General features: G+C 42.7%; 1 protein-coding gene across 2 annotated transcripts in view; it reads right to left on the bottom strand.

The window, feature by feature from the left end:
- Nucleotides 1-750: 750 nt before the first annotated feature.
- NOX4 (NADPH oxidase 4) overlaps nt 751-17,954 on the bottom strand; it is a 126,483-nt gene continuing 109,279 nt past the window's right edge. For both annotated transcript variants that reach the window (XM_009901507.2, XM_054164645.1), the window contains 5 exons: nt 14,991-15,110; nt 11,374-11,482; nt 9,644-9,712; nt 7,480-7,580; nt 751-1,023 (listed from right to left, as the gene is read on the bottom strand). In XM_009901507.2, the coding sequence (XP_009899809.2) occupies nt 903-1,023; nt 7,480-7,580; nt 9,644-9,712; nt 11,374-11,482; nt 14,991-15,110 (520 nt within the window). In that variant the 3' untranslated portion in view covers nt 751-902. The remainder of the gene's footprint in view (nt 1,024-7,479; nt 7,581-9,643; nt 9,713-11,373; nt 11,483-14,990; nt 15,111-17,954) is intronic.

The raw sequence follows: 17,954 nt of genomic DNA, 5'->3' as shown, positions 1-17,954 counted from the left end.
GGGCCTGCAAATGCTCGAAGTATTTGACATTCAGGGCATGTGAGTGCAGGCTGAGTGCAACTCCCACGTTGAGTACACAGTCTAATAAAACACCATCTCCTGTCCGCTCCCTTTAATCACTTTCCTTGCTCCATCTTTCTGGCTGCATAAATCACACTTATTTTGCAAACTCACTGAATGCTGAATCAATTGAAGGCAGAGAGTTTTCTGTGTACAGATGTTTGCTTACCAAAAGGCTGTGATTTACATCACGATGGAGTCTACCCACAGGCATTAGACAGTTGCGCTCACTTTGCCATAGGTTAACTTACATTGCTCCGTATTCCATCCTCTCTTCCATTCAGGAATGATGGCCACATCCATTGCAGAGGTTGACTAGTGAGAGTAACACTGTATATTATAAACACAGAATCCCAGTCCTGCAATGTATAAAATCTTTAACAGGACTTTTTCCACCTCAAAGCCATGAGATTTGTATAGCAACAAAAGCAACGGTCTTTGCAATACACTGTATTTTCTCATTTGGAGTAACCTGGGGTTTGGTTTACTGATCTAGCTTCAGAAGACTGAAGTCAAATGTTTCACAGATTCTTTTCCATGATATTTTAAAGCAATTGTGTCTCTCCTCAGCTTCTGGACTTTTCAATCAACAGAAACAACTCCAAAGAATCACTGCTGCCACGCATACCGTGCGAGCGCATTTGGGTTTGAGCATAAGCACTTGTTACTTGGTGGTACACTGCTGCAGCCATCATTTCCCACTATCTTAAATAAACATAAATAACAAAATCTGTGCTATTCTTTGGTACATTTCTGTTTAAACCACAGTGGAACTTTTAAGCTGTACAAAGGAAAAACATTGCACTTTTTGTCTTCTAGAGTCTTGCGAGTCCAAGGGACGTTCAGCTGAACGATTCTTTGTTATACTCAAACCTCGTCCCATAAGAATTGCTGCTGTTGCTCAGTTTATGAAGTATCTTAGATATTTTGTTTGGTCCACAACAGAAAACTCCAATGGTTTTCCTGTTAAAAACAAAAAAGAGAGAGAAAAAGAATAACTTCTGACAGTGCAAATAAACAGAGGCTTCTAACAACAGGCAGGATTGGATTCTGGTCTCACTCTATTATACATAAGCTAACTAGGCACAGAGTCCAAGGAGAGAACAGCTCACTAGATCATGAAGTTAATGTGAAACCACTACATCTCCCCCAACTATCCCCCCACAACAAGGCCTATGACTTATTTGACTAAAGATAAACCCAAAAGAAGTGCCTTGGCTTGGTCTCATGACACCAAGAGATGAAAAAGAGATGAAAGAGAGATGGAAAAAAGATGAAAAATTACTCCCTATGAGGAGAGGCTGAGGGAGCTGGGGTCGCTTAGCCTGGAGAAGAGGAGGCTCAGGGGAAACCTTCTTGCTTTCTACAACTCCCTGAAGGGAGGTTGTAGCCAGGTGGGGGTTGGTCTCTTCTCCCAGGCAACCAGCACCAGAACAAGACACAGTCTCAAGCTGTGCCAGGGGAAGTTTAGGCTGGATGTTAGGAAGAAATTCTTCCCAGAAAGAGAGACTGGCCATTGGAATGTGCTGCCCAGGGAGGTGGTGGAGTCACCATCCCTGGAGGTGTTTAAAAAGGAGACTGGATGAGGCACTTGGTGCCATGGTTTAGTGGATTAGATGGTGTTGGATGATAGGTTGGACTCAAGGATATCAAAGGTCTTTTCCAACCTGGTTAATTCTGTATTCTGCACCTCCCACTCTGATTTTTCCCACAATCAATCACTATTTTTCATTAAAACTGTGTCTCACTGTCCTGACTTCATTAGTGTAAGTCATGATTTACACTAGCAGGAGATCTAGTCACTAATGGTGATTCATTGCACTAATGAAAACAGAGCACTACTAACCTATGATTATTTCTAGCAACAGCAGAATAGTTTTGCCACTGCAGTTTCACATTAGTATGTGATCTTTCCTTCAATAGGTATATTAGAAAGCCTTATGAAAAGCCAAACACAGAATACAATCTTTGTTCATCATCCACAGCTATCAGCCTGGGTTCATTAGTTAAGATGACTTTTTCATGCCACTCCACCAACAATAGCGCTTTGCTCTCTGATCACCTGAAGAACAGGCTGCAACTCAGGCTCACATTCATACAGCATCTAAGGGCTCAGACCAGCATTCAGCATCAGAACAGGGGCCATCTACCACAGCAGGACTGAACCATTCATATTCATTACCTTCCTTTTTTTTGAAAGGTGAGAAGGGATAAGAAAGAGCAGGGAAAGAGGATGCAGAGCTGTCTCTTCTATACCATCACAAAAACAAATTCTTCATCTTCCTGCTGAAATTGAGGCACTTCAGAGGAAGGTCTCAAAGACTCACAGGGATAGAGGGACTGCATGAAAGAGAGAACATAGAATAGAATAGAACAGCATAGAATTAACCATTAGTGACGATCTGCAAGTGTAAATTGTGACTTACACGAAGTCATGACAGTGAGACACAGTTTTAATGAAAAAAAGTGATTGATTGTGGGAAAAATCAGAGTGGGAAGTGCAGAATACAGAATTAACCAGGTTGGAAAAGACCTTTGAGATCATCGAGTCCAACCTATTATCCATCACCATCTAATCCACTAAACCATGGCACCAAGTGCCCCATCCAGTCTCCTTTTTAAACACCTCCAGGGATGGTGACTCCACCACCTCCCTGGGCAGCACATCCCAATGGCCAGTCTCTCTTTCTGGGAAGAATTTCTTCCTAACATCCAGCCTAAACCTTCCCTGGTACAGCTTGAGACTGTGTCCTCTTGTTCTGGTGCTGGGTGCCTGAGAGAAGAGACCAACCCCCACCTGGCTACAACCTCCCTTACAATGCTGACTTTAACTGCCTTCACCTACATCATCTCTCATATCAATCCATGGCAAATATTCTTAACTTGCACCCTTCCCACCCTTACATGTATCTTTTAAACTCTCCTATCCTAGCAGTACTCCTTTTGAGGACAAAGGGTGCTGTGTGGGTGGCTGGATATGCAGAAATAATGAGAATTCTAGTGCTCATTGCTCTCAGATAAGATTCCTCAGCACCTGCAAACCCCGAGCACCCTCTCATCTGTGCAGTGGAGAAAAAGGGTGCATGAGAATCTGACTTCTACTGTGCTAGTCTAATTAATACAGACAGCTGATAAATAAAACTTAAGAGCTCTATTTGTGTCTCTTCCTTTCATTTCATAGATCATAGAATCCTAGAATGCATTGGGTTGGAAAGGACCCTCAAAAGTTGTTTTGCCCAAGTCCCCTGCAGTGAGCAAGGATGTCCTTAACTAGATCAGGTTGCCTAGGGCCTCATCAAGTTTGACCTTGATTGTCTTCAGGGATGGGGCCTCCATCCCATCTCTGGGCAACCTGTTCCAGTATTTCACTGCCCTCACTGTGAATTACTTCCTTCTTATGTCTAATCTAAATCCACCCTGCTCCAGTTCAAAACCACTGTCCCTCATCCTCCCACTACAAACCCTCCCCAATAGTCCCTCCCCAGCCTTCCTGTAGGTCTCCTTCAGATACAGAAATGCTGCTATAAGGTCTCCCTGAAGCCTTCTCTTCTCCAGGCTGAACAGCCCCAACTCTCCCAGCCTGGCTTCATAGTATATATATATAGCCCTCACCGCATAGACGTACCCAAGCAGCACTTACTGCCATGTATTCCCATCCCAGCAACAGAACTTTTGTCTAGCAAAGGGAATCACAGAAAGGTTTAATGATTTGCCTAAGGTCACACAAGAGACATGTGGCTAAGGGTGTCCTGAAACCTAGCTGAGTTGCAGCCCCATGCTGTGAGCCAGAGATTCACAACTTCTTTCCCAGGATACCCATCAGCAGCATCTATTCTGGAGACCCCTCCACATACCACTTACATCCCACAATTCACATCCCACATCTTCCCCCACCTACATCCCCACTTCCCTGCCTGCAGATATCTTCCTCCGTGCCTCACTCAGCTCCTTCCTGGTTGCTGTGATACAAACAGGCAGATGGCTGAAAGCAGCTACCACACAGAGCAGCACACTACTGTCCTGAGCTGATGAGCTTTAATTGTGCATCTCTTGTTTGGGTCAATGGATCATTTTGCTCCTCAGATGAAAACAAGGAGTTAGGTAGTCCTATGTATGAAAATCTTTATACATACCATTAACATGTTTATGCTTAGAGAAACTATGCTCCAGGGGATTCTTTCTAATAGTTATAAACATCAATAGAAGATTTTACTGATTCAGAGCACTAGGCAAATAACTTCTTAGTGTTCCTATGAGATGAGTAGGTCAGCATGTATAAATGTATTATTACATCCATTTTATCACAGTATAACTAAGGTTGGAAGAGACCCCAAGGATCATCGAGTCCAACCTGTCTCCACAGACCTCACAGAACTTATGAACAGTGAGAGGTGAGGGAGAGGTGAAATAGTTTGTTACCGAGAGAGATCAGACTTGGGACTTGAAATGCTCCTATTTTAGATCCTGCATTCATTCCTAGAGAGAGGTTTCCCCTTTACAGTGCATTAGGAATGCACCTTGTCTTTTTCTAGGTCATTCCCTACCTGGAGAAAAGCATGTGCCCACTTGACCCAAGCAAAACTGAGAAAGTGTAGCTGCCAAGGCACGGTGTAAGCTTTTCATCCAGGCACACAACTGAGTAAGAGCAAGGCTGCTGCTCCACGGTCAAAAAGAGAGCATGAAAAACAAGACCGGTACTGTATTATGCAAACTATCCCAACGCACAGGCGGGCGTCGTATGAAATCCCAACAGCAGATGGCAGAAGTCTGCTCCTCTTAGTCCGGAGGAAAGCTTCGGGAACCGGACGCTGGGGTTGTCCCACACCACGCTCTGAGGCTTTGGCAAAGCCAGACACTTACAAATGCACTTGGCTTATCAGGGACCCAAAAACAGCCACAATTCACAAACCACAAACCAACCAGATGGCTAAACCGAGGAGAGGTTTGCCAGCTGCATGTTTATTTATGCACAGCTTTTACTAAAATCACAGGATGAAAAGGGGAAAATATCTTGGCTGCCCATAAACAAGCCCAAGGGGATGATTGCAAATACATGTGAAAGCCTGGACACTGACACCAGATGTTGGAAACGTGTCTGTCCTGGTTTTGGTCTTGTTTTGTTTTGCTTTGGTCTCAGCACTGCAGCAGGGTCATTTAGGTAGAAAGTTACCACAAAATAATAACTGAAATAAAGTTAGCAGGAGAAAAACTGAAGCTCCTTTCTCATCCAGGGAAAGAGGCAGAATATTCCCTGGAGTGGGTCCAGAGAAGGGCCACGAAAATGATCAGGGGATTGGAGCACCTCATAGCTGAGGGAACTGGGGCTGTTCAGCCTGGAGAAGAGGAGGCTCCCGGGAGACCTTTCAGTACCTGAATGGGGCACAGAAGAAGGATGGGGAGAGTCTGTTTGCAAGGGCCTGCAGTGACAGGACAAGGGGCAATGGCTTTAAGATGGAGAAGAGCAGATTTAGATTGGATGTTAGGAACAAATTCTTTACTATAAGTCTAGTGGAGCACTGGAATAGGTTGCCCATGGGAGGTTGTTGAGGCCCCTTCCCTTGAGATATCCAAAGTGAAGCTTGATGAGGGCCTGGGCAACCTGATCTAGTTGGGAGTGTCCCTGCTGACTGAGAGAAGGTCAGACTAGATGACTTTTGGAGGTCCCATTCTATGATTCTAAGGATATTCACCTACACACATAAGTTTATGTAGGATAGCGGAGTTACGCTACTGTCTATCATGTTACATGTAACTACATCTTACAGCTACAGATCTGATCTATACACTGATAAAAGGGTGACAAAAGGTAAGGGAGCCTACATCTTTTGATCATTACTATGTATATTACAGTATCACAGTATAACTAAGGTTGGAAGAGACCCCAAGGATCATCGAGTCCAACCTGTCTTAGCCAGATGCAAGATAATCAAGACTTGGAACATTATTTAGGTAGTAAAAGACATCTTGCTTGGAAATGGTGGCACGATTTGGAGACGTGAGGTGAAAATGCCAAGGAAATGGTACTTGAACTCTAATTGGGAGCAACACAGAGGAAAGTACAAAATAGAAAGCAAGTCTGACTGCCATTAGTAGCTTCATCCACATTATGTGCACTTACAGCCTCTCAAGGCAGTGGCAGAAACCTTATTATTTTCCTCTTCTAAAAGTGCATCCACCCAGTTAAACAAAAAAGACATTAGAATGGAGTGTAAAAGGTCAGCAGTCCTCTATGTAGAAGACTCTGAGCCAGCCAATCAACTTGCTTCTCTGACTTCTTTATTTCCCTTTCTTTCCTAAGATTCTTTACTATAAAATGCTTCTCAAAGTGATATTTAGCTCCACACTGTGAGAATCCTACTAGGGATGACCCTCTATAGCAGACTTTGAGGTACTCTAGCAAGGGACCCTGTCCACAAGATCCTCTAGGACCTGAATCTAAGACACATATTGTGAGCGTCTTACACTGCCCACAGTGATCCACACTGGTCCTCAGAATTTCTCAAGAGCCAGAGATCAGTGTCCCATAGGCATACCCAAGCTCAGAAGAAAAGAGTTAATAAATCATGGCCAACTTTGGAAGTGCATTAGAGGACAAAAAATTCTTGAGGGAAAGTTCTGCAGGGTGAAGCACTTATGACCACTTAATCTCGTGCACCCAAATTACTGTTAACAGCTAAGGGTGCTTTGCTCCCACCCCACTGACTTTGACAAAGGTGGATTTGGGAAGATTCACACAATCCTGTCTAACAGATCAGCTTCTGAAGGAGAAAAAAGGGGTTAAATACTGAAACCACAAAGCTGGATTTGGACAAAGACATTCCATCAGTCTAATTGCCTGTCTTCCCTGGTTTACAGCTGTCTTGTTTCAGATCATAATATGTTTGCCTAGCACAGTAAAAAGGCATTGCTCAGTCTTAGGAAAGAGTGCAAAAGTGCCAGGAATCTTCAAAGACGACATATATGCTGTATAAAAACAATACAGAGCAGCCAGCTTTGTCCTGGCGCATTTTGTTTGTAAACCAGCACAACAAAGCATGACAATGACAGTAGAAGCCAACAATTTAAAGGAAAAAAATGCAACTTTATATATAAAACCAGCATATGCTGTAAGCAAGATATTGCCACGGACAAGAACACCTCTGTGCAGTCAGATGGAAATCTATTACTTTTATTTTCTGGGCCACTGAACATCCTAGCTGCATGAAGAGATGAACTGTTCTGAGTATAAAGAAAAATAGTCGGGTTTAGTTTGCACAGCCTATCTCTCACAACAAAGTATTAGATAAGTTCAACATCAGTAGCTTAAACATTACACTCTGCAATGAAAGCCAAAGAATATTTTCACACAAACATAGCTGGGAACTGATAGTAATCCCCAGCCTTCCAGCTGTGGCATCCTTCAAGCAGCCTGGTACTTACCGCCTGTTACACTTCGCTATCTCATCAAAAAGGAGTTTCCAACGGGGTCGTCCAATCAAAAGCCTTGAGTTTAAAGCTTGATATTTTTCACCAATTATTTTCTGCAAGAAACAAGAATTTCCATTCTGCCTGAATCTGCAAATTGCCTCATATCACCCAGGGCTCCCATTTCTGACACTGGCTGACTTACCGCACCGCTGAGGTGTAAAACCCACGCACAAGTATCAGACAGTTGTGATTAAAACTGCAGCCATTTCATGCACCAGTACACTGCTCACTGCCTTTGCAATGGCTCTCCTTGGTGTTCATTATACATTGTTCCTCATGCAGCTGCTCATTAATCTCCCCATTACTTTTAAACCAATTTATTTAAGCCATAAAACAATAACCATACTCCTATTATTCATTCCCTCATTGGCTTTTAATGCTAAGCTGGAAGAAACACTGCAGATGCAAAAATCATATTTCTGTCTGAAGTCTCTTTTTTTAACTTTGTACAAGTAACTATTAAGATGACTAGGTCTGAAAAAGTAACAAGGGAAAAGCCTTGCATTTCTCCCTGAGACTAGTTTGCCAGCTGTTTTGAGGTGCTCTGACAGCAGAAATGAGCTGAAACTGCTCCCCAAATGGAACTTAACCCGTCCCGGCAATGCTAACACGCCAGCACTCTGGTAGTGTGAAATGCCCTCCAATTGCAGGGCATTACCTTTCCTTGGGTATCTGTCCTCATGAGACAGAAAGGCAGAGAGGTTACATCTTTTCTTGACTCCCACATTCACCCCACTGAACAACCTAAAACATTGCTCATAGGATGCAAAGACAGTCTCGGCTAATTCATCCTCTGTGGCCCTCTCATGTTCAAGAGGCCTTTGCTGAAGGATGGGCTTTGTTCCCTGTTGCCACCCAGGCATGCTATTTCTGAGCAAAGGGAGCATGAAGCAAAACTGCCATAATTTTGGTTGCAGTCAACACTTTGGACTAACATCAGTGAACACATAAGCTGCATAGCAATAGAGACTTGAGGTTCTCAGATTCCCCCTTGAGTGATCATGAGCAGCACTGTGGTTTATGCCAGTTCTGCTCAACAGTCACAAAAGAAAAGTGATTTTAAAGAAAAATTCCAAACAATTTTGACTTTAAATGAATTTAGTAGCTGCTTGATGTATGATACTGGAAAGCTTGCATTGGATTCTCTGTTATTACAAACTGCCTGCGTCATTGCAATGCAGTCCTGCATCAGGTTTTAATTTCAACCTAACAATTACATACCAGGTTCATCAAGGAGGTATTTTCAAGCATCCCATTTCTATCAACATATGTTGTCCAGGCATTACATTTGTGCAGCACTTTCCAGAACCACTGTAGCTATCACATCATTTAGACTGCTGGACAGCGTTCCTACCAAAGCTGTGAATGCTATCTCCACCTGATACCAGGCAGATCAAAATCCTTTGGGCATGATTTCTCACTGCATTTCATGTTTTGTAGTAATTGTCAGGCTTGGTTCTGGGCCCTCTGCAGTCAGTGGAAAGCTTCCAAACACAGCAGGATAAAGAATGAAGCCTCGGCTCATGTGCTAAATAATGTAAAATGAAGACCACAAGTGTAAATAGCTACAGGAGATGCCAAGAGCTGGGGAATTAGCTCAGCTTTGGGGTTAGCAGTACATAACAATTGGCAGTTCAGTGCAACTTCCAGTCTTACATATCAAGAAATCTAACTTTTGCCTATATTTGAGGCAAAGAAATACAAAGCTTTTAAAACTAGTTTCTCTCAAGATATTTATTTGAAAAGAAGATTTGAGCTGGAAAGTTCCTAGAACTATTCTGTGTTGATTCTCAGCCCAGGAATGTTGCAGATTTCCCAGCAAACATGGACAACCACCTGATCCATGGCCTGGCCTGGAAGGACCTCTGTCCTAGAAAAGGAAGATACAGATTTCTGCCTACATCTCATCAAGTCAAGGCTACTAGACTAGATTCCCTTAATGCCATGGGGATGGACTTGCTCTCTTGCCCTAGCAATGAATCAATCAGAGAGTTTATAGCCTCATTTCCTGTTTTTCATCATCTACAGTAATTGCCTTTTGCATTTGACTGACAGTTTTGCATTGCCTGCTACCACCAGGTGTAGTTTGGTTTACAAACATGGTTTAGCCACATACCTGTATTCCATCTGTTTGACTGAGGTACAGCTGGATATTTATATAGTCTGGTCGATTCTCCTGCCACAGCTGGGAAGATGATAAAAACACCTAGTCAAGTAATATCCCTTCTCTTAATGTAAGCCTAGAGTCACTTGTGCCTACTAGACTAAGTGACATGGGTTTCAGCATCAGTGAAGAAAGATTTTTAATGAAGAAGATAAACTTGCATAGCCCTTCTTTAAACTCCTGAATATTGCACCACATGGTGCATGGACAACAGCATTCTAGGAAGTGACTTCACTCTTAAAAACCACCAAAAATGTAAAACTCCCTCCATTCTTCATCTTTCTACCAGCCAGAGGGCTAAAGGCCACTCAGAATCCTCAGCATTCATGTTCTTCTTCCACCTTAGAAATTCCACAGTTAAGTGTCCAGACTACTGGTACACAGGAACACTGTGCCCTATGAGGAGAGGCTGAGAGAGCTGGGGGAGTTTAGCCTGGAGAAGAGGAGGCTCAGGGGAGACCTTATTGTTGTCTACAACTACCTGAAGGGAGGTTGTAGCCAGGTGGGGGTTGGTCTCTTCTCCCAGGCAACCACACCAGAACAAGAGGACACAGTCTCAAGCTGTGCCAGGGGAAATTTAGGCTTGAGGTGAGGAGAAAGCTCTTCCCAGAGAGATTGGCTGTTGGAATGTGCTGCCCAGGGAGGTGGTGGAGTCACCATCCCTGGAGAAGTTCATAAAAGGATTGGACGTGGCACTTGAAGCCATGGTTTTGTTAGCCATGAGGTGCTGGTTGATAGGTTGGACTTGAGGATCTCTGAGGTCTTTTCCAACCTTACTGATTCTATGAACTACTGGTGACAGATACTCAAACTATTCTGTGCAGTTTCAACAATAAATGGAATTTGGGTCAGGTAGCCCAAGCAGAAGTACTGCTGGAGCTCACTCATTTGGAGCAAGGCTGCCCTGCTCTACTGCATGCCGGTTGTGTGGTGCGGACATACCTTGCGTTTACTTAGTTGTCAGCACCCCTCCAAACAACACTCATTAGAATAGAATAGTGTAGAGTAGGGTAGAGTAGAGTAGGGTAGAGTAGAGTAGAGTAGGGTAGGGTAGGGTAGGGTAGGGTAGGGTAGGGTAGGGTAGGGTAGAGTAGAGTAGAGTAGAGAATAGAATAGAGTAGAGTAGGGTAGGGTAGAGTAGAGAATAGAATAGAGTAGAATAGAATAGAATAGAATAGAATAGAATAGAATAGAATAGAATAGAATAGAATAGAATAGAATAGAATAGAATAGAATAGAATAGAATAGAATTAGAATAGAATTAGAATAGAATAGAAGTAGAATAGTAGAGTAGAATAGAATTCAAAAGAATTTAAGAGAATAGAATAGAATAGCATAGCATAGAATTAACCAATAGTGACTAGATCTGCTAGTGTAAATCATGACTTACACAAAGTCATGACAGTGAGACACAGTTTTAATGAAAAAAAGTGATTGATTGTGGGAAAAATCAGAGTGGGAAGTGCAGAATACAGAATTAACCAGGTTGGAAAAGATCTTTGATATCCTTGAGTCCAACCTATCATCCAACACCATCTAATCCACTAAACCATGGCACTAAGTGCCTCATCCAGTCCCCTTTTTAAACACCTCCAGTGATAGTGACTCCACCAGCTCCCTGGGCAGCACATTCCAATGGCCAGTCTCTCTTTCTGTGGAGAATTTCTCCCTGACATCATTACCTTGTTACGTAACATACAGAGCAGATCTGCAAACCAGCGGAAAGATTCAATGTCCCTGCACACCCATATGAAGTAGAGTCTTCTGAGTTTGTAGCATTTCCAGTCATCACTTGAAAATAAAATGTTTAGGTAATTAAAAAAATAAATAAAATTAATCATTTACAAGGGAAAAATATTAAGATGGTTCATATTCATTACTGGAAATGTGGATTCCCATTAGAAGCTAACTGCTAAGTTGGCCTCCATCCTCCATGATACATCAGACACTGACATGGCCAATATTGATATTGGGATGAGAATATTGTATCTCTAGCACAGACCTAACTCCCTTCACAGACACTGTTTCTGCATTAGGAGCTTGTCAGCTGTACAGATGACTTGGGCAGCAAATATGGATTCATGTATCGTCATAAAACTTTTATTTCAAAGCCAAGCAGACATTCTAAGTTCAAGGGTATTATGGCAATTCTTTATTAGGTTTATAAAGCCACCCATAAGACAAAAATATTGACAAATGCAATAATGTCAGGACTTAATTCTGCCTTTCTGTGTGAAAGGCTCTGGTTGATTATAATTAATACTGTAGTGAAATCATAAAGACCAAATCAAATCAGAGCTCCATTGTGTTAGAGAACTGTGAGATATATTACAGTCCTCAGAAAATGCTGGTGAGCAAAGTGCAGTCATGGACAGATTCTAGCATTGCAGTTAGAAAAACAGGACTATCATCTGAGCTTTCTAATTCAAATACAGCACAAATATAGCACAAAGGGAGGACTGGAATGAACTGGGAAATAAAACAGATGTGAAAAAAAATCTCAATGATTAATAAGTTGAAATAAGGCACATATAGATGGGAAGTATCATTGTGGCTGGCCAGTGCTGCTTTCTGTTATTCTGATGGTCAGTGCACAGACTGTTTCCTCCTTTTCCTACTGAAACAGTTTTCAGATAGAGAAGGCCACAGCCTTTCAACTTCAAACACTAGTCCCAGGAGCCGAACCTAGATGAAAAGTTTCATGATACATCTCACCATAGCCACTGTGCATTATTTCAAACACTGGTGTTGCCAGCATATCCAACAAGGGTGTATTATTAATAGACCTAAATAAATGACAGCTCCAACCATTGCCTTAACTTCCCATACCACTAACCTCCACTGCAAGCCTGAGGAGCATACATAGGCACATTCTCAGCAGCATATAGAGGCTGAGAATTCACCTTTCACAATAATTCCCCATAGAGAGTGCTTTAAGTGTAGGCAGTACAGTGTCTTTCAAGTCCTGATTTCAGCTCTTTTCATTTGTCCTGGTTTCAGCTGGGGCAGAGTTTATTTTCTTCCTGCTAGCAGGAACAGTGCTGCATTTTGGATTTTGCATGAGAATAATGTTGAGCAGACAGACACAATATTGGTTGATGCTAAGTAGTATCCTAAGTCAAGGATTTTTCAGCCTCTCAAACTCTGGAAGTGCAAAGGTACACAAGAAGCTGAAGGGCAGCATAGCCAGGGCAGTTAACCTGATCCAGCCAAAGGGATATTCCATACCATAGAGCATATTGCTCAGTATGTAAGTGGGGGAAGTTGGCCAGAAGGAGCTGGATCACTGCTTAGGGACTGTCTAGGTATCAGTCAGTGGGTGGTGAGCAATTGCATTGGGCATCACTTGTTCTTTCCTTGGGTTTGACCTCTCTCTCATTTTGTTATGTTACTTTTAATTACAATTAGTATTGTTGTTGTTATTATTACCTTTTATTTTAATTACTAAACTGCAAGGGAAGTGAGAAAGCAGTTGTGTGGAGCTTAGTAGCTGTTTGGGGTTAAAAAACCAACAAAACTGTTGAGCTGCAAAACGGCATTTCCTCCATCTTCTTCTGACTGCCTATATTAAGACAAGCCCTTAGGAAGGGTCACAGTCTGGTCAGATGTGACAAGATAACTATGAGCACTAGCAAGGAAAACAAGTGCCTTTCACCACAAAAAAGGGATAAAAGAAGATAAAAATACAGGCATTTTGTATCGAAATGCTCTAGCTTGGTAACAAAACACCGTTCTCGGTGAGAAAGAGGCTGGGCTGCAAGACTTCATGAAGTAAGTCAAGCATAAATTTAAAACAGCAGCTCAGACACATATGCCTGGGTCTACCTCCAGCAGGATATGTTATGCAATAAGGGTGCAATCCCCCATGACATCCAAATCCACCTCTACATAACACTTCTGTGTTTACATGTTGCCACTGCCCACAAGAAGTCCTTCTTTACAGACCCTTCTGCAGGAAAGTCCCTGGCTTTCCTTCATGTAAGTTGTATTTTCTTCAAAATAGGGCACAGAGTTCAACAGTTAAGCTGAGGGAAGAGCAGGAGTAGGAACTAAATTGTATACATACAACAGGAACACAACTGGGCAAGAAATAAATGACAATGTCAACAAGCTGCTGACCTCCCCCAGACCTGCATGTCCTTGACGTAACAGGACTGGCCCTGCTGCCCTGCAGCGTTGGCATCGTAAAGCAGTTTGTGTGTTCACACCTGCCAATTCCTGTTTCTAAGCCAGGGCAAAGACAACAGGCAGATCGTTTACCAAAGCAGGGCTTTGCTGATGTTTAAATACTGAGAAGGGAATCAGGCTAAGACTTACTCCTTCCCAGAATCACTGAATGATTCACCTTGTACAGTGCACAAGGGGAATATGGGCTACAAATGCAGGTTATGGGACTGGCTACTTGGAAGCCAGTTTATGTCTTTATCTAAACAAACAGCTATTGCACAAACTTTAGGACACCACCCTATGGCAATGCCTGTGCAAGTTCCTGCAGCCTCTGATAACACAATGGCAAACAACTCGTTACTTGCTGCTGGGCCATCGTTATGATCTGTGGCATTCTTGCTCAACACTCCCAAGGATAATTCATCATGAGGAAAACGATCATCTCGCCCACCTGAGACCCAGGCTTTCAGCAGATACATAGCCTCTTTTTGAGAGTATGATCAGTACACTCTCAGGGAAAAGACAATGGGGGAGCCCAAGATGGTCTTTATGGCTGCAGCACTATGAGACAGGTGGGACCGGTAATTTTCAGAAGTGCTTAGCGCTGTAGCATCCAGCCCAGATCAAAGACAGATGAACATGCACAGCATCTAAATTACAGGGGTTTAACTTCACTCTGGAGTTAGAGCTGGCCATTGGCATGTTCAACTTCAAACAAATGCTTCAGCTGTGCATTGTAAAACCCTCCCAAAGCCAGCTGGTCTTTCAATACTTCAGGGAAAGTTTGCTGCTCTAATTGGCTCTTTATACAGTCCCTATGAAACAGTCCAGTGACTGGAGCAAGTTTCACACAGTGCAAGATGTGGTGGAAAACATGACACTGATGTGACAGAGAAACAAGAGGTGGAAGTTCTGGTGTGAATAGGATGTCAAAGCCTGTAAATTAAAAAAATAATAAAAAATCTTTGGGCTATTTTATAGTCTGTATGAGATGACTCAGACTCTGCAAGGGGCACCCCAGTTCTCCCCAAGGAACCATTCTCTATTGCTAATGGAAGTTTTAAGGCTTTCTGATAATCACTACCACGGTAAACTGGGGGGAAATGACTTTAAAAGGCCTAAGCTCACTTACAGCAGTGTGTTGAGTACTGATGCAAATGGTGTAACTCCAATACCTCCAGCTACACAGAGGCTGACCTCATAGTTTAGGGATTCCTCAAAGGGACTTCCAAAAGGTCCATCCACATATAGTCTGTAGAAAAAGCAAAGAGAACACTTTAACAGAAAGCTGCTAAAATCAGAGAGATGAAAAGTGAGGTGAAATTGAAACCCTGCAAAGAATTTTGTATTGATTTTCTCCTAGTCTTTGGATATAAAATGTGAGAATAGAATAGAACAGAATAGAATAGAATAGAATAGAATAGAATAGAACAGAACAGAACTGAACTGAACTGAACTGAACTAACCAGGTTGGAAAAGACCTTCAAGATCATCAAGTCCAACCCATCACCCAACACCATCTAATCAGCTAAACCAAGGCACCAAGTGCCTCATCCAGTCTCTTCTTAAACACCTCCAGCGATGGTGACTCCACCACCTCCCTGGGCAGCACAATCCAATGGCCAGTCACTCTCTTTGTGAAGACCTTCTTCCTAACAGACCCTTGTATCAGGTATTAGAGGGAAAAGAAAGTGTGGCACTGGAAACAATAGCATAGGAGTAAAAATGAGTTTGGCTAGGCCTGCACAGGAGGTTTATCTCTTCAACATCACAAAGAGCTGACATGGACAACAGGTTAAAAATAATCTCTCTTTCCTGGCCTCACATAGTACTTTTCAAGACCCTTCAGAGGGGATAAATAAGATGAGACACATATCTGTCCTGCAACATGCAAGAGGAACTAATCAACATTTGTCTACTCCTTCACTTCTCATCCAGTCCCTTGGAAATGTGATTTATCCCAATCATAAAGGATACCTGAAGAGGTACAAAAATCACTGAGTTGCAGCTTTTTTGTCTCATGCCTCTCATTGTTCTAAGTGTTATCCCTCTGTCTTTAATGATAGACTAGACTAGAGTAGACTAGAACAGTCTTCCAACCAGGTTGGAAGAGACCTTTGAGATCATTGAGTCCATTCTGTCATCCAACACTATCTAATCAACTAAACCATGGCACCAAGCACCCCATCCGGTCTCTTCCATCTCAACCTCTGGCCTGTGTTCACCAAACAGCTTTAGAATATGTTAGTATTATACCACACAGATACTGATCTATTATGCAACTAAACTATGCACACTCTATGTCTAATGGAAGGGCACAAGCTTTCTCCTTCGTAACATCAGCCAGAGAATTAAAGGCAGTGAAGATGTCTCATTTTCAAGACTAAGTCTTCCAACCCTCGTCTGATTCTTTTTGAGGGCTGGATCTTAGCCACAACTTAAGATGTCAGTCTGCTATTTCCTTTAGTTTTGTGGTCTGACCTTTGGCATCTTACTGCTCAAGACAATATCTTGTCTGGGTGTCTTTGGCCATTACAGTCCTTTCTAGGAAATTTCTCTCAGGCCTCTATTGCTGACATCCTGATGCCTCATATGTTAGATTCCTTCTTCTACTGCAGATAAGTAGCTAATTCTGAAGGATTTGGAAGCAAGCAGACTGCTCCCTAATTGTGCCCTGCCTTATAAACTCCTTTCTTGGCTCTTGGTGTCCTGCCTGGAGAGAAAGGGCCAGCCACAGTAATCATCAGAAAGCACTGAAGTGCTGGCAGTAGGTGTTTGTAAGTAACCAAAATTCAGCACTGATATCCCTAACTAAGCAATCTGCAAGCAAAATGTCCTCATTCGTATTTCTCTCTTTACATTTTGAAGTCGCTATTCAACAGACATTCTCTTGGAGAATCTCAAAGATCAGGTATTTTAGTTCTAGCATGAAAGAGCATACAGGAAAAATTACCTAATTCCTTACTTAGCACAGATAAACTATTTTGCACAATGGGGCCACACACCCAAAACCAAATTAGCTGGACATGTGCACACAGTATAACCAGAACTTTTAAGTATCTTCTCATTAAATGCTTCCTGTTACATAACACTTTATACCCCATTTGCTTGAAATTGGTTTATTTCCCACTAATGAAATGGTACCGCTGGCGATGCACAATGCAGCAGCAGCTGCTGTAGGAGATCTTCTGAATGTTGCACTGCCATTTGAGGAGGTAAAGGAGCAACTCCTATCTAAATAAATAACAGGAGAAATGTAGAGAGCAGGCCATTACTCTGAAATGAATCTGGTCCAGGGGACATTTTGAGAGAACTCCACAAACGCTACAGGTCTCAGATGCACATCACAACAGAGATCTCGTTTTGGGCTATCAGGGTAGGGCAAAAAGAAAAGAGAAAGTTACTGAATAATGAAAAGCAGCAACTGAAGTTCACTGCCATCCCTGGCATACCACTTTTAGCTATTACCCTAATCAGATTCTGCCTAGCTGGTAAAACCTGGAGAGTTGTTTCTAAAGGCATGAAAGGTACAAGCATAGGGCTGTGGGGAACTCCTCGCAGTCTGCAGAAGCAGCACTAACTTGTATCTGTATATAGAGACTGAAAGCCAACATTCTGCAGGAAAAACACAAGCCAACACCACAGAAGCCAACCAACCAAGGAGATCTTTCCACAAATCACCACAGTGGATGTGACAATAGTCATACACTCTACCACTCAGCAGGACTGCATGTAAGACTATCTGCAGTATGCAAGTACATCTGATCTGAGAAGGGATGATTGCTGCTGAATGCCACTGAAATCATTAGCAGTTGCAAGATGCTAAACCAGATCTGGTCACCACAAACCAGACAAAGCCTGGTGCATAATTACATGCCAGAAATTCAAGAAACAACCTGCAATTAAATATGTATTTTGGTCAGATTGCTCCAGTTTGTGGCCTATTAGCCCCACCTGGCCTGCAAAATATTTCTCTGTGCCCACTGTGTCATCCTCTGAGGGAGTGAGGAGCAGTTGTTTGGACAGCAAATGCAGTCAGAGAAGCCAAAAGGCTCCTGCTGTGCCTGCATGTGGTCCAGCACAGGACAGCCAGAAG

Source organism: Dryobates pubescens, chromosome 10 (genome assembly GCF_014839835.1).
Source record: "Dryobates pubescens isolate bDryPub1 chromosome 10, bDryPub1.pri, whole genome shotgun sequence".
Taxonomy (NCBI): Eukaryota; Metazoa; Chordata; class Aves; order Piciformes; family Picidae; genus Dryobates; species Dryobates pubescens.
Note: the sequence above shows the minus strand (reverse complement) of the source record. Positions and strands in the feature narration are given on the sequence as shown.